This window comes from Myiozetetes cayanensis, unplaced genomic scaffold, assembly GCF_022539395.1.
Source record: "Myiozetetes cayanensis isolate MyiCay16 unplaced genomic scaffold, myiCay2020 scf1, whole genome shotgun sequence".
In the NCBI taxonomy this organism is placed as follows: Eukaryota; Metazoa; Chordata; class Aves; order Passeriformes; family Tyrannidae; genus Myiozetetes; species Myiozetetes cayanensis.
The window spans coordinates 137,622,854-137,643,515 of record NW_026086604.1 but is presented as its reverse complement, the minus strand read 5'-3'; the positions used below and the strand labels follow the sequence as shown (position 1 = coordinate 137,643,515).

At 37.1% G+C, this 20,662-nt stretch overlaps 1 protein-coding gene across 13 annotated transcripts in view; it reads left to right on the top strand.

Annotated features, from left to right (window-relative positions):
* The window catches only part of PARD3 (par-3 family cell polarity regulator), a 446,652-nt gene that overhangs the window by 255,062 nt on the left and 170,928 nt on the right, over positions 1-20,662 (top strand). For 9 of the 13 annotated variants that reach the window (XM_050332175.1, XM_050332161.1, XM_050332180.1 and 6 more), the window contains 3 exons: positions 3,028-3,066; positions 15,459-15,647; positions 16,111-16,281. In XM_050332175.1, the coding sequence (XP_050188132.1) occupies positions 3,028-3,066; positions 15,459-15,647; positions 16,111-16,281 (399 nt within the window). The remainder of the gene's footprint in view (positions 1-3,027; positions 3,067-15,458; positions 15,648-16,110; positions 16,282-20,662) is intronic. The other 4 variants (XM_050332238.1, XM_050332169.1, XM_050332249.1 and 1 more) reach the window with 1 other exon arrangement.

Here is a 20,662-nt window from a genome sequence, read left to right as displayed (position 1 = left end):
AAGATAGACAAATATAAGTATGATGAATTGGTTGCTTCATTTTTCTATTGGATTTGTGTTATTTTGAATGCAAAGAGAATGGGTTTTTGTTTGACCATTTCAAGACATTTAACATTATCCTTTTACTTTTTAAAACTATAATTAAACCAAGGAAGTCAAAGTGGCAGGGGAGGTTGCAAATGAACCTCACTTTTACCTTAAAGTTCTTGGAACATGACTTCAAGTGCTGAAATGAAAGCTGTCATAAAATGAAATAAATAATTTGAGAACCTATTATGCCCTACTTATCACTGGAACATTGAAAGCCATCTGTTTATAAGTTCCTATGCTGTAATTTTCACAGTATTACTATCTTACATAAAGGTGAATGAAAATGCTTTTTGAGTTTTCTAAATAAACTTAGACATAAGAAAATGTCTTAATTTTGTGTATATTATTTCTGTGGTAAAAGGAGGAAGTTTTAATGCATATTTTGACACAAGTTTTTGTTTAAATAATTGTATACAAAGATGCAATGTGAGTAACGCAGAGATTTAATAGCAATACTTGAAGTAGTTTTAAAATAGCAGCAAATCAGCCCCTTGAAATGAGTTCAACCTCAGTAGCTTCCCTGCTGCGGCTCAGGCAATACTCCCTCAAATATTTTGGCAAAGACCAGCATAGGGAAGGCAGTCGTGGCTGAGTCAGGTAGTAGGTGGGCTTTGTGCTTTGTAATCAGAGATCAGATCTGAACTGGTGTGTTTTTCTGTAGCTCCAGCTGAACAAATGATATTTTGAGGATCTGACAGTACATGTGTGTGATGATCCTCTGTTACACAGGGACTTGTTTGCATTCTAACATGAAGGATTTTTAGGTATGCACTGCTGGCTGCTGTCAAAGAGCGGGAGCAGAATTGCTGGGGAAGGCGTTGAACTAAAACTCATCATAAGGGCTGTTCTTTATTCTCTAGTAAGAAATAACCCTAAAAGGAAAAACAGAAGAAGTCTTTTCCACCAGCTCCTCTCATGGACTTTTACTAGCTTTATGAAAAAAAAAATAAATGAAATAGGGATGGGAATGATCTGAAGTCATGTCAGTTGATGTTTTTCACATGCAAACCTTCTTTGGTCACCTAGGAACAATTTGTCTTTGCATCCTTCCCCTATTTCTATCATATATTCTACATTTGTGTGCTTTAAATAGTTACTGAACGAGATGTGTCTCAGAAATCATATGTATAAAATCATTTGTTATTTCATAAAGGGTAGGACTTGCTGTTGCTTGCTGAGGAGTGCTCAATATTAAAACTATTTTATATTTACCAACATTCATACAGATATCAATCCCAAAAAAAGAGGTGTTTAGATTTTATGTTTTGAGTTATGGCTCAGTGAATGACTTTTGAAAACAAGTTAAGTATCTTTGGGTTTCTTTTTAAGTAAAATGGAGATAATACACTTAGGAAAGTTGTGGAGTTTAATGTCTTTGATGTATGTTGCCATTATTGTATGGAAGAGATCTACAAGAATGTGTAGTTGTAGCTAAAACTTACATGATTGTTAAACTGAGCCCATTTAGGTTATTATGGGATCTTTGTAGCCTGTGTGATCAGGTCGGGGAGTATGTGCATGTGATTATCCAGTGCAGCAGATCATGGTTAAAGTGAGTAAAATGTGGAAGCAGGGAATAAAATCAAATTGGCAGAAGTCAGCTTTTCTAACCAGTGAGATCTGGAAGAATGATTATGTTTCGCCAGAATACCACACTTATTGCTTCCACAGTTACCTAATGCCAGATTAGGTAACTTATTAGGGCTTGTTCAAGTTAATGTGAGGTAGAGGCACATTATCTCTTAAAAATATTCCTTCTCTGCTCCCTCCCTTCATGAAAGGGGTGAGGATTACTCTGATTAAATAGAGCTCCTGTAGCACTGTGATTACCTCACGTACCTTGTGAAGCATTTTCTTAGAGCAGCTACTGACTATGGGAATCATCTGAAGGATTGGCTTGGGTTATTTAGTTTTAGAGCTATATTCTTAGTATCAACAGAGACTAGCTGACGGAGTTAATCTCCAGTACCCGACAAGTTAATATGCCCCTTGGTACATGTATGTCCTTTACATGTTTCTGGTAGTTGTCTCCTTCCTCATTTTTTCCTTACTGGTTGTTGGCTTCGGGTTGAAGCTAACTGGATGTTTGTGTTACTGCTTAGCCACTACATTTTTGTGCTTTATGATTTGAATCTCCTTCAAAACAGCCTAAAGCAAAAATGTCCAGTAAACCCTAGCATTTCATTGTGTCCCAGCTGAATGGAAACAAATAGCTGGTTGGCCCAAAAGTGATCAGCCAGACAGCAGCAAGGTGTCTCCTGAGTGTTCAAATGGACTTTATTATGGGCTTGGAAGAGCCATAGTTCCTTATGTGTGTTTCCAGAATAGTTTGGGGGGTGCATTTTCCAATAATGTGTGTCTGCCTTACGTGCCCTGAAACACAGGTGGGGAATGGAGAGTACAGGAGTGTCCCATCTCTGGTGAACTGAAAGAACCTTCCTGTCCTGGGGTATCCAGCACTGTAGTTCTGGTTCATCCAAACACGCTCAAAAGGGGAATCCCTTGATGAAATGAGAATGGATGTTTTAAAAAATAGATACTCATTTAAAATATTTGGAAGGGTTCATCTGGACTGCTGAGGTCATTCTTTGAAAACTTCAAAGCACAAGGGAAAGGCCAGGGGAGAACATCCCTGAATGAGAACATTCCACCAGCCAGAAAATGGTGCAAGCAGTCGTGGTTCTCCTTGTCCAGATAATCAACTCCCCCATAACCAAATAAAGTCAGGTGCACTACCACAAGATCACTGGAGTTATTTTTGTTCACCTCTCTTTTAGTGCTTGTTTAGACAATTTTCAGTCAGGGTTGTGACAAACACCCTTCATTTTTTCACTACCACTTCACATCAGAATTAAAGCTCTTTGTTTATCCCCTTGCTGATAGATAGTATATGTCATATGTAGTCGTGTTCTTATTTATTTTTTTTACTTCCTTTAGAATGCAGAACAAAGCCAGTCACAAATTCCAAAGGAAACGGTAAGAGCTTTGTCTTTTCCATATTGGAAGACTCCCAAATGTTTTTAACTTGATATGGCACTTCTCCATCAAAGTTTTACAGATCCTTCTTTCACCTTATATACTGTAGATGGCTCTCTGTAGCTTTAAATTTTAAATGCATTTTTAATGTAATTTCAAATACTATTTAAAAATTATATACTATAAGTTATTATATACATTCAAGTGCTACTTGAAATTACATCTTTTATATACAGCCACAGACCTAAAGTTAAATGATAAGAGTAGACTGTTAGCTTGGGTAACATATTGAAACTAATTGTTTTAATCATGATTATATGACTGAAATAAGAGACAAACACAGAAATTAGGCAGCTAAGGTTTAAGCTTTAATTGTATCCTCATAGCAAACTAGTGTTAATTATTTTTAAGAAACTGTAGGGAAATAGTATCAACTTTAACCTTGTGAAGGCTGAAAGTGGTCTGTGTGTGATGTGTCAGCAAGGCTCTATATTGAGGTTGTATACTGTTTATATACCTCACTTTCGTCAGAGGAACAGGATCAGTCCAATACACAATATACTATTACATATTAAAAATTTTTCTGAAATAAAAGGTTTATTTTATTAAATATTAACAGAGGATATAACAATAATATATTACCTTAAAGGTGCACTGTATTTTAGTTAAAAATGTATTTCAAGATGCTTAATTCAGTTAAGTACATACTTAAAAATTTAATAAGAAATTAGATTATGGAGAAATGGAGATAGTTCATGTGGGGATTTGGAATTATTTAAGCTGCAGAAAAACAAAAAGAGCTTGTCCAATTGCTTCAGAGTGCCCTACCACCAATGGTGAGATGGTGTCTGGGAAAAAAGAAAGTCAGGACTAAGTGAATAGATGTAAGAGCCATCTCAGTGAGATAGTCAAGGGTACATTGGCTGATACTATTATTTTTTCAGGCCAATGGAATGTAACTTAAAATGGGCATTTGGGTTGAACATAGCAATATTCACGTTTATCCTTCCAGCTTTTGGTGTCCTTCTAGTGTGAAAGTCATCTGCAGAAGGCCTCTGTGAAACATGGGTGTATCATTGTTTCAGACGTGCCTTGCAGGATCTTTTTAGCATCTCATTAGAGTACAGCATGTTTTTATCTTCATGGTTTCATACCACGTACTGCTGATATGCAAGGAGATCAAAGATCAAAGCTCAGGATAGTATTTCTAGCTGTAATTGAATACCATTGAGAATAACGTGTGGGTGCGGCCTTATAAAAGTGTCCTGGTTTTAGGAGTTGAAATTCTGCCCCAAAAGCTCATTAAGATAAGGCAGATTTCCTACAAGGTGTTTATAGAAATCAGTTGCTTATCTCTTGCAAAGTTAATGTTTTGGAGCAAATTCAATGGTGAAACCCTTTCTCTGGCATTCTTGGAACTGACACCCTGACCCATCTAAGGAAAGACCAAAAGAAAATAGGTATTTCTCATTTGTTCTCTTTACATGTGCGGTAAAAGTTGCTTGTTATCCAGGAGATTCTGCTGGAGGGACAGATACTGTATGAGTAGCTAGGGATTTCTGAAGAAAACAGCCAGAAAACCCTAGCAAGCCTTGGAAATATGGAAATGAGCTGGAAAACATATGAAGATATATATGGTTACTGAGGGAATGAAGCTAGAAACCTGGTCACTATAAAAAAAAAAAAAAAAGCCTAATGTCTTGTGTTTTTCATTCATTAGGGGTTGGGATTCTTTTGTTATTTATTTGAAGGCTCAGAACAACAATGATTGATAGTAGGAATGCTAGGTCTCTTTATATTGCCTACTCCAGTGTGGGAATAAAAAATGGACTAAATGTGAAAGGTGTCAGTGGGTATTTATAATTCACAATGCTTTTACACTTACCACCCTTCTTCCAATCTACTTTGCATTGGATAACTGTGATGCTCCAGTTCTACAGAACTAATTTTCCTCAGCTGCACATTAATAATACAGTTATACATTTTTTATTCTTATTTTTGAAAGTATTTTTCATTGATTTCTTTTATTCTCCTTGGTTCTGCCTCAGTACCTATTTATTTCTCCTCTGTCTACTTTTCAGGTCTTTGAGATTTCTAATCTTGCAATTTCTATTTCTGTGCCTGCTCTGATCTTTGTGCTGTTAGTTGCGAGGTTTTAGTCTCCAAGTGTCAAGGACTTGATAGTAGAAAGCAAAGCAAAAAAAAAAAGCCTCAACAAAAAAGCACGATGAAAGCAGTGAAGCTACAGAAATGAGAGAGGTGAAATGCAAGTCTGTTTTTAACTTAAAGACAAAATGGTTGTGAGGGTTTTTTTGTTGTTTATGTCTTTGTGGGGAAATAGAAGAAAAGTGCACCTTTGAAATTAAAAAAAGAAAAAGAAAAAAAACAACAACTTTGAAAGTGGAAGGCCTGAAATAAAATCTCAAAATATCAAGCCTAATTTATCAACAAATTCTTAACGCTCAGGGGTTACCTTCATGTAACTGTTACTTTGAAATGGTTTATATTAATGTTGTGGCACTAGAATGCAGTAGTTAGTCCTCATAGATGTAATAAATTAAAACCTTGAAGATCAGTTTTTTCTTTGATTTGTGTCCTGAAATCCTTGACAGAATTACTTGTTACAACCCATACAGAAAGCATATAACTTCATATTTTGCATACCATCACAGAATACAGATTTTTATATTCTCAGTCTTGAACTTCCATATGAGGAGATTTTGTAATTTGCTCGACTCACAGAATTCAGGCTTTTCTCTCCAGCGTCTTCAGTTTCTATTCAGTAACTGTGCCCTGGTGAAAACAGGACTGCTGGTTTTGCCTTCTATTTAGCCAGTGAACAGAGCTGGCATGCTGTTTACTTATGAAGCAAGGGAATCTCCTGTATCTTGGTTGAAAGATTGTTTCACCCAGCCACGAGTTTTTGCCATTTGTATAGCTGGTGACAGCATGGAACAGATGCACCTATTTCTAAATGTGGTGATTATTTGGAATGTAGGAAATTGACCGTAATATGAAAACTAGTAATTTATCATTATTACATTTCTGTTTCTAAGCATAATTATCTTAATCTGGTTACAGTGCATTGAAATGAACTGTTAATTATGCTATGTAAAACATCTGCCAATTAATTTTTCCTCATACTCTTTGAAAGTCAATAGTGTTTCAGTAATATTTTGCTTTTACAATTGTCATTTACTGTTTGTTTTCTGAATTCAGAACCAGCAAGTTAACTTTCATGTAAGCTGAATACTAGAAAATAATAATTATCATATAAGTATTTTCTAGGGAGTGTTGTCTATTGATGAAAGGCAATTCAAAGTTAGGATTCAGGATTTCATTTCATGATTGTTGCACTCAGCAGCATGAGAAAGCTTCAGTTTTCTGTTCTCATTTGTTTTTCTGTCAAATTGCTGTAAGTGAGCAGAATGTTATGTATTTTAGTGAGTGCAGGATTCGTAACAGTGACATAACAAGAGTGGTTGGTGTGTTGGAACAATTTATAAATGTTTAGCAGCCCTGATAGAAATTGCAAATGGAATTGCTTTTTATCGTCTTCTGAACTTGAACATTTGATACTCCTGTTATTATCTAGATTTTATTTTGATCATCATGTTTTTTCAGATCCAATTGCTGTTCTTACCATATACTTTGTGTGTGATTCTGAGTAAATTAGCTAGCTATATTTTTTTTTGAAAGAATTCATTACCTATAGGAATGGGGTGATACTGGTCAGAGGCATTTTGTAAGAACTAATGCACAGTTATTTTGTTTGTAACTTTTTGTGTTGTGAATGTGAGAGATAATATTCACAAATGCCTAGAAACACATGATTTGTATTGATTAATGCAATAGAAAATTCTTGGAGAAAAAACTACAGTCAGTGTTGAGCTTTAAGAGGGTGGTGTTCTGAGTGCATGTGTGTTCATCCTATGCTCAAAAGCTGTTTGTATTACTTCAAGATACCTAGTCACTGGAGATGTATCCATAGATATTTTTCAAAAGCTGTAAGTTTCCACCATTTTCTATTTAGCCCTTACACAGAACTTCAGCTTTCATAGCAGCTTGGTGTCATTCAGCTGATGCAACTCTTCCTTCACAGACAACCTCCTTTGAAAAACAGTTAAAAGCTTCATCAATTTCCATTGCTGCAAGAGGTGATCCAAATGTCTAAAAATTGAGCCAAGATCATACACTGTCTAATATCAGACTCACCAGCAGCGGTTCTGCTATCATTAGGTACAGAATGATTTTACTGAAAGAGGATAGATTTGACTGATGTTTAAGCTGATGCTGTTATTTCCTCCACAGTATTTAAGAGCGCTGCAGATATATTTTTGTACCTTTTTATCCTTTAATGGTGTGAGGCACAAGGGTGATTGCAATGTTTTAAAAGCCTTTTTTAGTGCTATTTTGAGTGTTTCAGATAATATTTTTGATAAAATCATGACATAAGAAACAGATCACTGACCATATGAAAGAAATAGATAGTGAATGTGTGATTTTCTGCAGGCTGCTGTTGTGGTTTCAGTCTTTTACCATAGCAGATACTCTAGTATTGAATAGCATGTTCTGGTGCATTAATGAGTAGAGATGAGACATTAATTCCTACTAAATAATTAATACAACAGTTGAGTGATAGTACTCATGAATGCTTTTTGACCAATCTGAATTTCCTGGAATGTGCAGTGATGATCCACATAAACTTCTGTGTAATGATGTGCTTGGAATTGACCCTCAGGCTCATAGTTTTAACTGTCACTTGCAGGTGATTTACGTGGGCTGTGATGTGGCCCACTTAAGCTGGCTTCATGCAGCACCATGGAGCAACTTTGGCAGATTTCTCAGCACTGACATTGGTAGTAGCACTCACTGGCCAATTGCCAATTTTGTAGAAGACAACATGTCCCTCCACTGGGGTTCTGTGACTGGGTGTTGCCTCAGTGCCACCCATTGCAGGGTCACCCAGAAGTCACACTGGTGTGTACAAACTTGGTGCAAACCTTGTTTTACTGCATCATTGGCTTCAGATTCCTGGTGTTGATTCTTCCTTGATAATAAATCCAGGGAAAATAGTGAGATTAAATGGTTTACCACAGTTGCCTGAAAGTTGGTAGCAGGAGTAGGAGTAAGACACAGATCAGTCTGAGTACCCCATGTGGGCATTGCTTCATGTGGAATGTGTTTCTTGCCGTGGACTTCTACAAAGGCATTATTTCTCTTTCAACTTGTTTATTCTGTCTGGCTTTCCCAGACACTCTCTATCTCCTTATTTAGTCTTTCAGGTCTTGTAAATCCGATAGGCCAGTGAGAGAAGTATAAAGATTTTTAGGGAGCTGTGTCATTAGTGTGTTGGGCATTGAAGTTTTTCTTGAAGAAGAGATAGTGCAGAGAGCTGTAGCTTTATAGACTTCTTTGGCAGAGCAGACACCTGCTGTGTATCTAATCCCTTGGTTTTCACTACTCTAGGAGAAGGAACTTGTAAAGAAACGAGGTTAGCATTACAAACACATATTTTTGTTTCAGAACATACAGTAGGAGCAGAAAGTTTGAGTAGGAACAACAGTTTGTAACAAGGTATGTTGGCCTGAATAAAGTACAGTCATTATGGTAACTTCAACAGACTAGTCCCTGCATGAAGTCCTGAGGTGCAGAACCAACAGAATATTTTTAGTGGTCTGATCAGTTTTTGAAATGTAAAATCTCTTAAAAATCTGCTTCAACCAGTTGCTATGACAGCCCAGATCTGAGCATTGGCATTAGGGAGAGTAGTGTTAGCATAGAAAAGCAATGGACTTCTTATAGAGATAAATAACAAACATGTGGATGTACTTAAACATGGGTTTTTGCAGAGGTTTGATTTCCATACCAAATGAAAATCACATGCTAGAATTTTTGTGCTTTGGAAAAACATTTATTTTTTTGCTAAATCGTATTTTAATCCATCAAAGCCTTTAAACTGAAGACATTTTTGAGTGTGGAACATCTTTTTTGATATTAAATTAAATCCTTAAAATGGGCATAATAGGAAATGCAATGGGCCTGTTTTACAGTGCTTTCATGAGCTAGCATTTCTGCCTATAAATACGTACCAAAGTTAATCCACATATAATATGAAAAAAAATGTTCTTGATAGGATTAAGATTAAAGCAGACCACATTTCCTATAAAATCTCAGAGTTCAAATGCAGTTTTTGATATTTAGCATGTGCTGTTTGATTTGAATGAATGCAGTCTTTGCCAGATGTGACATATTAACTTGACTAATACGAGTAACGAGTCTCTGTATATGTGCAAATAAGATTCATTAATGTTTATCTAACATATGGGAGATATTAAAATACTTGATCTAGGAAGAGTTAGAAAAAGAAAGCAAGCATAAGAATTCTAGTTGTTTAGTTGTCTTAAGCCCTAATATAATTTTATAACCACGTGAGTAGATACTTCAGGTCCTCGTGACCTGTAATGCAACACATGATGGTTTGATATTAAAAACAAACAAACAAAAAACCCCAACAAAAATCAAACCAAAACACAATAAAAGGTCTTATATTTCAAGGGGAAACTGGGTTGGAGGGTGCATGCCATTCTTGGATCATTTGGCAGGCTTTTCTCTGCCACAGGTCCAGCTTTAAATCTGATTGAATTGCTCTAGTTATATTTATCTTTAATGCCTACCCATGGCAGGATGCACCAGCTCTCAGTTATTCTTCCCAAGGAGGAGCCTGAACTGGCACTATAAAGGTGTGTTTCCTGCCACCTACATTGCTCTGTTTTCAGTCCCTCTGGCAGTAATACATTACGTTTCTTTTTAAGTACTAAACATCTCGCCCCCACAAAACAGTTGTTGACCAGAGAAGCTGTTTTGGTTCCTTAGAGCTGTTTATTTCATGTGTTCTACATTTGTATATGTGGTGGCATAGGATAAAAGTGAGTCATCATCTTTTTGTGTACCTCAGTTTAGAAGGTGACCTGGTATGACAGCAGTGTCACCATCCTAATTTGAAGGACAAAACAATTTGTCATCTCTGATGTCAAGAATGTCTTTGCACAATAGCTAAGTTAAATCTCCTCTCTTGAGTATATTGTGCATCATTCTATTTTGTTATAATAATACTGAGACAAATCTTATTAGTTTCCCAGTGTATAGGACTTATGATTTCTTAATATAGTGGGTACCTTATGAGAAAGAAGAAAATAATGGATCTGTAATAAAATCTTCTAAATACTGAAAATATCTTGGAAAAGGCCATGATGTTAGGCTGGAATTCCCCATTATTGGAAGCAAATGACTAAACCTGGGACTTTACAGTTTCCTGTAGTTTTACAGCCTGCCACTGCCAGACCTGGTGAACTCTTACATCCTCGGGACTTCAAACTCATCTTTCAAGAACTTCAGATTTTCCATTTGGATAAGTTCTAAAGAGAGAAGACACATTTGAGAGGCAAAAGGTTGATAGGTTAACAAAATAATAGTTAAACAGAGGCTAATAGGACTGTAATGTTAGAAGGCTGGACACAACAGGATTTGAGGCAGATGAATTGTATGGTCAGTGTGGTTGTTGGAGGTGTTAGGTAGTGTGCTACAGTTACATAATTTATCATGAATGTCATCATTGTGGTATATATATGTGTGTGTACATATATATATACATATGGATGTGCTTGTATATGCACATGCATATACATGTGCCTACAAGAGCCCTGAAAAAGTTTTCGAGTGCAGGTTTTCATTAACTTGGAAATACAGGTTGTCCTTGAAGAATGGAGATGCAGAGCTTTATTGATTGCTTCTGTGAAAGGAAACAGGGACGCTTTTCTCTATACATAATCACAAAGTAACATGCAGACAAGTTTCAGTGACTGAATAGCTGCTGAGAAGGCAGCATGTCTAAGCTTGTAAGAGAATGAACTTCACTGGAGAGAATGTAGCCGGATTTGTATCTGCAGCGAGTCACTTCAGAAGCTTGTCCTGGCTTGATTGAAAATTCTCCCTCCCCGTTAGGTGGGCGGAGGGTTTTCTTTGCTATTCAGTTTCTGTTTTCACCCAACTCATGCTGCTTCCTCACCAGCTGAACCCTGATGAGGTCCTGTAAAGGGAAGAAGTTCTAAGCAATAGTATGTAAAAAATAAAAGGCTAGAGAGGAGATGCTGTTACTACCATAATGAGAAAACTTATGGCAATCTTACTGTCAAAGTCTATTTTATTGTTGTTTATAAAATTAAATCAGATTTTATGATCAGATCAGAAACCAGTATTGTGTAGAGGAGAAAAAAAATTCCCCCTGTGTTTATCTTATGGCTTTTTAAAATCTCTATGTATATCAAAACACTGCCATAAGTTGGGGCTAGTCAGGAAGTTTATCTTTAAATTTACAATATATTTATGTTGCATTTAAAAGGTGAAAAACTTATCTCAAATGTTGTTTAGCATAAATAGATGCTAAATATGAATTTGAAGCCAAAAAAAGTCACCTACATATTTTATCACCAATCAAATTTTTAATACAAGTTACATACTTGAGCAGCTTCATTCATCCAGCTGAAGTCATTTCAGGTGACCTTTCCCTCAGCAGCTTCTGTCTGAACAGAATACTGTTCTGCTGTTAATTGTTTTGGACATAGTGTGTGAAAAATCTTAAGGGAGTTGAATTTTGTTGTTCAGGGTTCACAGTACATAATTTTTCTTGCATGTTTACTGCTGGCTTGTCAGAGTATATGAAAGAATAAATTTCTCCCACAGATCAACTAATCATGAAAATAGTGTTGAGGTGTTTGTTTGATTGACATAGTGAAGCTGTTAATTTAGAGAATATCAAGATCAAATGGAAGCTACTGCAATTAGGAAGTGATTTTGTTCTCAGTTGAAATTTTTAATGCTGCATTTTTGATTTTTGGGTGGTTTTTTTGCTGTCTCATGGTTGTATTAGGGAATTTCTATGATTTGTTACATTTAAATACTTAATTTTCAACACAATTTCAGTACAAATTTTAGTTTTTTATAATAGCTATTAATAAATTGATTGGAGAGAGTCACAGTATGTAAAAAGTTTCTGTACTCTAAAGGGCTTTGGGGAACAAAGGATTTGATCATTCTGAGGTTTTGGTTGTTCACCTTTTTTTGTTTTGGGTTTTTTTCCTTTTTTTTGTTGTTTTTGATTTTTTGGGTTTTTTTTGTTTGTTTTGGGTGTTTTTTTGTTTTTGTTTTTACAACTTCAGTTCAAAATATTGTGGTAGTAGGCTAAAATCTTCTTGCTCATTTCTCTGTGAATGGCTCCTTTTTGACATGCTTGGAGGTTCCTTATCAATGTGTGATGCTGTTCCAAGGTTTATATGTATGAAATTGTGTTCAATATATTATTTATAATAAGACCTTCTGTGATACCATGGTGTGGTGCAAATGTTAGAGTTGATGCTTTCATATCCGTAGTTCTTGAATGTTAATGGTTTGTTTTTTCTTGAAAGCCTTGTTTTTCACTTTTGTTCTTTCTATTGCTTTCTCTTTTTAAAATCTACATTCAAGCTTAAGATACTGAGAGATGATACACAGATTTCTCGTGTCCCTAAAATTGCAGACATAGGTATGGTGGTGAAGCTTGTTTAGTAAGAAAATCTGTGGATACCCCCTGAAGTCCCTAAAGAAATCCAGCCATGACGCAGTAATGGCAGTTTTCTTCCTTGGATGAGTTGAGCAATTTTCTCATACCTTCAATACTTGTGACCCAATGCTGAGGCTGCTGTTTTTTATTTTTTCATAAGCATGATCTACTCACTCATGTGCAACTGCTAAGGAGTAGTTGGCTCCAGGTTTTGGCCTTAAGTTTCACCTGCGCACTCAGGTGTCTGTAGCCTGATATTGACTTATTTCCTTATTTAAGATTGCAGGAAACAAGAAAGCATAAGCCTCGCATTAAAAACAGTGCTGAGCTTATAATGCAGCTCTTTGGTCTTGCTGAAGAGAAGTAGGGTAGAGGCCATTAGCCTAGCCCTTGGGGATGCTTGTGAGCTGTTCATTCCAGTTGCCCCACTGACATATAGAACTGCACCCAACAGGCTGTGCAGGGAAGCAATTTAGTTCTCTGTCCTGGAAGGGAGATTGCTTTACCTGAAGTTTTGGCAGTATTTTTTGAGGATTAGAAAATACTGGAGAAGGAGGGCAATTGATTCTAATTTATGTTAACAGTAGCAAAAAAAATCCAATAAGCATACCTACTTCCTTGGATTAGCCATACATGCTACCTTGGATTTATATCTCTTTTAGCTCAAAAGCTTTTATTCCTACCACTATTTATTAAGAATATGAAAGTAATCAGTGTTACAGAAACTAAAAGTAATGCGCATCTGTCTCAGATTGTTTTGTTCTGCAGCCACTTGACAAAAGACAGATTCAAATGTATGCTGGAGCTAGTGCTTCTGTGAGCCAAGCAGGAAAATGAGGATTGTAATTTTCCCCAAATTTGAGAAACATCTTTTAGATCCAGTATGTTTCAATGGCCACAGTACACCATTCCCTTCCTGACAACTAGCACTGATCATGCTATTTTGTGTGGCCAAAAGATGTGTTTGGACAATGGGATTCATAAACAAGCCATCCATGGCAGTTGCATCAGGGATGTAAATTTTTGGTTGGTTTTGCTGTTTTGTTTTGTCTTTTTTGTTTTTTAGATTGATGAACCCTTATGCTTTGTTATAAATAAGGGGAGTCTAGTGCAAAGGGAAGGGCTGGTGAACACATTAAGGTTCATGCTTTTAACAAAATGGGAAAAGATCCTGTTTTTCTTCCCTTGGCTGTTACAGCTCTCTCAGCAGTCTGATTGCCTTCCCATGTGACACTTTCACACTGCATTTCTAGGTCAATGGTGACACAACTAGCATGCTTGTGCCCAAATTGATCATCTCAGTCTGCTGTACTCCACATGGCTTTCACATCTATCTTTGCCATAGTCTGTGTTTGGATTTCAGAAGAGCCTGTCAGCTTTGCATTTCCTCAGGTCTTAAGAAACAGGCACGGCTCAGCAGGCGCATGTTAACTTCTCATACGTCTTCTCGCTCATACGAGTGAGCTTTGCAAATGGATCAGTGACGTGGGAAAAGTCGGTATAAAATCAGTGTCAGTAAGGGAGGTGACATGTTTGCTAAGATTATGAAAATTTGGTCAGATTAATTCTTCCATAGAACTGCCAGTGTGGGACAGTAGTGTGCACCTCCTGGTGGGTGTTCTTTTAGTCTTTCTCCTTCATGTGGATGAAAAAAAACCAGCACAATTGGGTTCATGAGCATCATTTTTTCTTTAATTGATACAGTTATAACCAAAAGTGGTTCTCTGTTATAACTGAAGAGAGTCAGAGACAAGTGGAGAGTGTCTACTGCAAGGGGTAGTGCTGGTGAACAGCCTGTCTCTTCTGTTCCTCCTTTTTGTAGCAGTCTCTTGTGCATGAGCACTGCTTCTCAGGGCATGACCACTTGGTCAGTTGACAATTGACAATTCTTTGGTCAATGGACAGTTCCTTGGTGTTGTGTCCATGCCGCTGCCCGACGAGTGTCACTGCTCTGTGGGGACACTGCAAGGCCCCTGCTCCCAGCCTGCTGGCACTCTTGAGTGTGGCAGGAGGTGATGTGAGAGGCTGGGCACTTCTGCTTGCGCAGCTTTCGGAAGCGTGGAAGGGTATCACTGCAGATCTCCTTGCTGGGGGCTGGGGCAGGCCTGGGACTATAATTCCAGGTGCTTAAAACCTGGGATTTTCTCAGCCAAGCTAAAACCATGTATGGAGGGCAGCAAAGTTCTGATGAGGTGGGTAAGAGGAGAGGGGTGAAGGGCAGAGCTGGGAAAGACAGAAAAATTGCTGGCAGAGTTGGATTTGATGCTAAGCTTGGCAATAGCAGAGAGATGTGCTGTTGCACATCTCAGCTGTGTAATTTTCTGTTTTTCCTAAGACAGCTAGTTTTAAACAATGAATAATTTCTGAATTTAATTTTCTTGCACTTAGTTTCTCCTATGACTGCAAGGCTCCATAGATGATGATGATGATATTTTAAAAATTCTGTCAGTTTGCGAGTAAGAAAATATTTCTAATACAGCTCTCTTATGGCTAATGAAATAGCAGCTTACGTGTGAGCTGGTATTGATGGCAGATTCAGTAATGACATGTGATTCAATTACTTTACTAGAGAGAGAAGCACTTAGACACAAATGTAAGATATTTCTGAAGCCAGGCGTCTGCTGGAGGTGATTGAAAATACACTATTTCTGCACATTTCTTCACATAATTACTGTGGAAAATATTGTGGCACTGTAGTTAAAAGCAGAGAGTTTTTAATGCTAAGAGCTGTAAAGGGAAGAGAATTCCCAAAGAGAAATGCTATTCTATAATCCCATGCTAATCTCCCCAACAGAAAGCAGAAGAAGAAGAGCTTGTCCTCACACCTGATGGCACCAGGGAATTCCTGACATTTGAAGTTCCACTGAATGACTCTGGATCAGCTGGACTTGGTGTGAGTGTCAAAGGTAACCGGTCAAAAGAAAACCACGCCGATTTAGGAATCTTCGTCAAGTCCATTATTAATGGTGGAGCAGCATCTAAGGTAAGAGGGAACATCTGTGTACTTTGGTCACCCTCAGTTTTTCGAGGCTGTTTTGAAAATGACCATAGATCCAAGAAGAGTGAGATTGCTCTATAACTAGCTTTATCCAGTTATACCATCAGAGGTAACATTCAGATTTCTACTCACATGTTTGCACATCCCAAGATCTAAACAGCCCTAACAGATTCTCGGGAAGGAGTGAGTTGTCTCTGGTACAGTTCAATTAGTATGGTGTTTGAGCAAACAGGTTATGATAATAGCTTGCAGTGCAAATCTATAATTGGAATAGACATTTTCTACAGTGGCTGCAATGGAAGTTATTATTCCAGTGTTCATTTGCCCATAAACTCTTAGGACTAAGCATAGATGGTTGATTATTTTTCTTTTGTTTTTCTTTTTTCCCCTCTCTTCAGCTTCTTTTGTGTGGATTTCATATAACCACCTATAATTTTTCCTTTTCCAGGATGGCAGGCTTCGAGTGAACGATCAACTCATAGCAGTTAATGGAGAATCATTATTGGGAAAAACAAATCAAGATGCCATGGAAACATTAAGGAGGTCCATGTCCACTGAAGGAAACAAACGGGGAATGATTCAGCTTATTGTGGCGAGGCGAATAAGTAAATGCAATGAGGTAATAAGCTCTTGATGTCGGGACTGGGAGTTTTCACTTCTATGGTATTTGTGTTTACAGGAGATGGCGTGTTTCCTCTGAGAACTGAAAAATAATATTTGAGAATTTAAAGAAAGAATTACAAAATGATCTGACTTCAGTGTTAGGCATGCTAACGTTATTACTGATCAATAAAGTTTTTCTTTTGAGTATTTTTGTCAATGAGAAACAGGAAACACTGAATAAAACTATATTGATTTTGTAATTGGATCCCACTGTTAATGTTATTTTTTTTCTTTGAAGTTTTTTATGTAGGTCGATTAAATCTTTCATTTATAGACTTCATGTTAACTGATTTGTTTCTTTGTCACTTTCAGTTTTTTTTATTAAGCGTAGAGCTCTTATATTTCATTATTGTATTTTATCTAAGTGATTAAATATTTCATGTAAATATTCTTGTTTTTTTAAACTTGTTTTTTTAAACTTGTTACAAATAATTCTGTCATTTTGGATTTTAACTACGTTGTGCCTTGGCCTTAATTGCAGGTGAGTATAAAATACTGAATTTGGGGTGAAGTGGTGATTCTTTTTCTGGTTATTTGCAACTTCTGTCTTCTCCAGAGAAATGTTAATGTGTTGATGTTTTGAAACTTATTTATGATTTCTAATAGGTTAACTTTTATTTGATGTAAATAATGCTATATAGTGAGAATATGTGGACATATGATACTGAGAAGTACTGCAGATGCTGTGGAGGACTGAATTAGACTTCAAAATGATTTTAACAAGTTGGACAAATGCACTGAGTTAAATAGGGTACGGTTGAATGGTGGGTCAGAGAAGCATCTGTTCTTAAGACATCTAAAAGTCAATTTTTTCGTTCTTGTTAAGACCAGTAAGATCCTACTGAGAACATTGTTTCCTGATCATCATGCTTTGAAAATGACATACACAAGTTGGTTGGATATTGCTGCTTCTGCCCAGGGGAAAAAAATAGTTTGTTTTTTAATGCATAAAACTAATCCTTAAAAATTCCAGTCCTCAATGTATTATAAAATAATTTTTGAAAAAGACACTAGCCTCTCTAAAGCTATTAAGCTTCTCTTGATTAACTGCTTATACACAGCTTTTATAAATGTATATATTTTTACATATACACACTGCTAGAAAGCCAGCTTGGATGCACATGGTTTCTTATTTGGTGTTGAAGGAATTCTGATCTTTTTGTATGAGGTGATGTCCTGTTCTAGCCCTAATAGAACTTGAACTTCAGACTGTCATTTACACACTGTTCCTTATTTCTACCCAATTTCAGATGCATTTTGTATGTAACTACATAAAAAGGGTGAAACATTTTAGACTATTTCTGTGTTTAGTATAATTTTTTCTAAAGTGATGTAAATGATGTTTCCTTTTCTCCTGGTGAAAGTCTTCTAGATTGAATTTATCAAGACAGTGTTTGTAAACATGATGGAGAAAATCCAGCAGTGATGGAGCAAAGACATTTCTCCTTAAATCTGATAGAATTTTTACTCCCTCAAGTTAAGAACAGTTTGGTGCCCTATATCTGCTTGACATTTAGTATGATTTATTTGCAAAAACCGTGTGCCAAAAACAGCACAGCAAAGTCTGCAGTATATGTGCTCCAAGATGAAAGAACTGATTTTGGAACCAGATTTAGATACACTGAAATGTATCTGCACAAGGGCAGGATGGGGAGCTCTGTCTGGGCCTCCTTTACAGTTTTTTGTGCATTTTCCCAACTCCTTCAGAAGCTGGTGAGACGAGCCATAATGACTGGGGAAAGCGATGATATGCCATTATTGCTCTAGTGATCATCTTTACAAAATAACTTTTGTAAGTAATTTTTCTCAGGAATTGTTGCTTTCATCACACTCATCCAAAGGAAATACGATGTCAATGTTGTTTGCAGATTTTAATGTGATAAAAGGACAACCTCCATGAACATAAAGCTGTTTACCTGCTGATCAGGCAGTATTCAAGAAGCCACTTTTCTGAAAGCCTTGCAATGCCCAGACTTGAATGAGAGGAAAAGAGGAAATTTTTTTCTTGGTATTTTGCAATTAAACCCTAGTTCCTCCTTCAAGAATGTGACAGATTTAAACTTTAGATATTATTATGCTGATCTAATACTGATAAGCTGTGATAATGTTATTCCCATATCTTGCATGAACCCCATATATGAGCATGGTATTCAGTCAGCTTAGTCCCTGAGTAATGGCTGTGTGGACTGAGACCTGGAGAGCAGCCCTGTGCAAGTGAGGATCACAGTGACATTCACCTTCCCATGGAGCAGCAGCCACTGGCTGTGTCTGGCAACCTTGGCCATATTATGCTTAATTCAGCAACACAGATTACTTAGACATGCTGATACACAAGTTGTCCCCTTAGAACATTCCTGTAACTGCCACCAGTAAAGATTTTTAGTATTAGAACACAAAAGAAATTAGATTTGATTGGTGGCAAATTCAGAAGTTCGCAGATTAAAAGCAAAAGCATAAAAAGAGTAAACCCTATCTTAATAAATCCCACCTTTTTCCACCATAGAACAGAATCATTTAGATTGGAAAAGACCTTTGAGATCATTGACTCCATCTATTAACCCAGCACTGTCAAGTCCACCACTATACTATGTCCTTAAGTACCACATCAACACATCTTTTGAAGACCTGCAGGATCAACCACAGGACTCAACCACTTCCCTGGGCATCTTGTTCCAAAGCTTTACCACACTTTCCATGAAGAAATTTTTCCTAATATCCAGTCTAAACATCCCCTGGCACAACTTGAGGCCATTTCCTCTTGTCCTATCACTTGTTACTTGGGAGAAGAGACCAACCCCCACCTGTCTACAACCTCCTTTCAGGCAGTTGTAGAGAGTGATAAGGTCTCTCCTCAGACTCCTCTTTTCTCCAGGCTAAAAAACTCCAGCTCCTCAGAAATGGGGATTTACTGGTCTTATTAAAGCCAAAAGAAATGTTTACCTTTTGAGAAAGTCTTTCCTTGGTGTTTTCTATGCTTTTCTCTTTTTGTTCTCCAAAGGAGCCACCATAAAATAACAGCAGCAACAAAAAAGGTGCTGTTCAGCTGATTTCTTTCCTTTGTTGGTTCGGCATTGTATGTGCACACTTTATGGACAAAAATAGAGCTTTTCCTCCTGTTAGTCTGGCTGAACCATAGCTAAGTGGAATGGCCTCAGTTATATTCCCTTGTGTGCTTCACCACCAGGAGTTTTCATTCTGCTCTATCCCAGTGCATGGTCAGTCCTATGCCACGGTTCAAGGTCGGTCTTAGCTCCCTGGGATTCCCAGCCCATGCCATGGAGCAGCTGCAAGTGTCTTCAAAGGGAAATCTGTACACGGGGTGATAATACCAATGCAAAAGGCAATTATGCTGAACATCTGGATGATAAAAACAGTTGTTATCTAAATTATTAAAAAAATAACAGCAAAAAGAACAAAAAGAAAAAACAAGCCTTCTTTTTCTTGGCTTAAAGTCCAGTAGTTGTTTTGCATTTGCAAAGTGAAACTGGCTTCTTTTGCGATAGCTAGGCTCTACTATCTGCTTCTGTCTTCAGCTTAAATGAGTTTGAATTGGATTTTAAGAAAGTTAGTGGTATGGATACATTTCTTTTGTTTTTAGTATTAATTTTCATAATCAGCTCTAAGAATTGCAGGGGAGGGAGAATTTATTTGGTAGCATGGTTCTGCAGATTGTAATTTCTAGTGTTTCAATTGAGACTTCATGCACTTTTTGTATTTTGGCTGCTGTCTAGAAGAGAGGGACAGCTCAACCCGTGTTGTCCTGCATTTAGAGAGGCAGGCAGAGTTGCTTCTGATCTGCTGCAGAGGAGCTGTCTCTCTGTCAGAAAGCTTTCTTTGGCTTCTTGAACATGAAACTGTTTCAAAACTCTGTGAATTGACCCCTTATACTCCATGCGAGCATTTTTCTCAAAACAGCTTCACAGGTTCTCATGTTGTAGACTAAACCTCCAGAGCAATTATAGTAACAATAAAATGTACATTAACACCCTAATAGTATTATCTTGTCTTCAGAGAGGCAGGGAGGAGATCATTTATATCAAAAGCACTTCCATAACTGTAAACTCAAAAGAGACCACAAACTTCCCAGAAGGTAAAGAGAGTTTTATGCTGTTGTGGTTTTGCTGAACTGAAGATTTGCCTGTAGAAAGAATTTTCATTGACTCACCGGGAGATAGCATAATCCATCCAGGTTTTCAAGTGAATTATCTTGTAGTAAATATTGATATAAGCATGGAGTGAGTGGTAGTTATGAATGAACTCCAAGCCAAAGCTGTGTATCTGAGTTTTTCTCCTGTTTGCAATGTGTCTGTACAGAGTATGGCAATATACTTAATTCT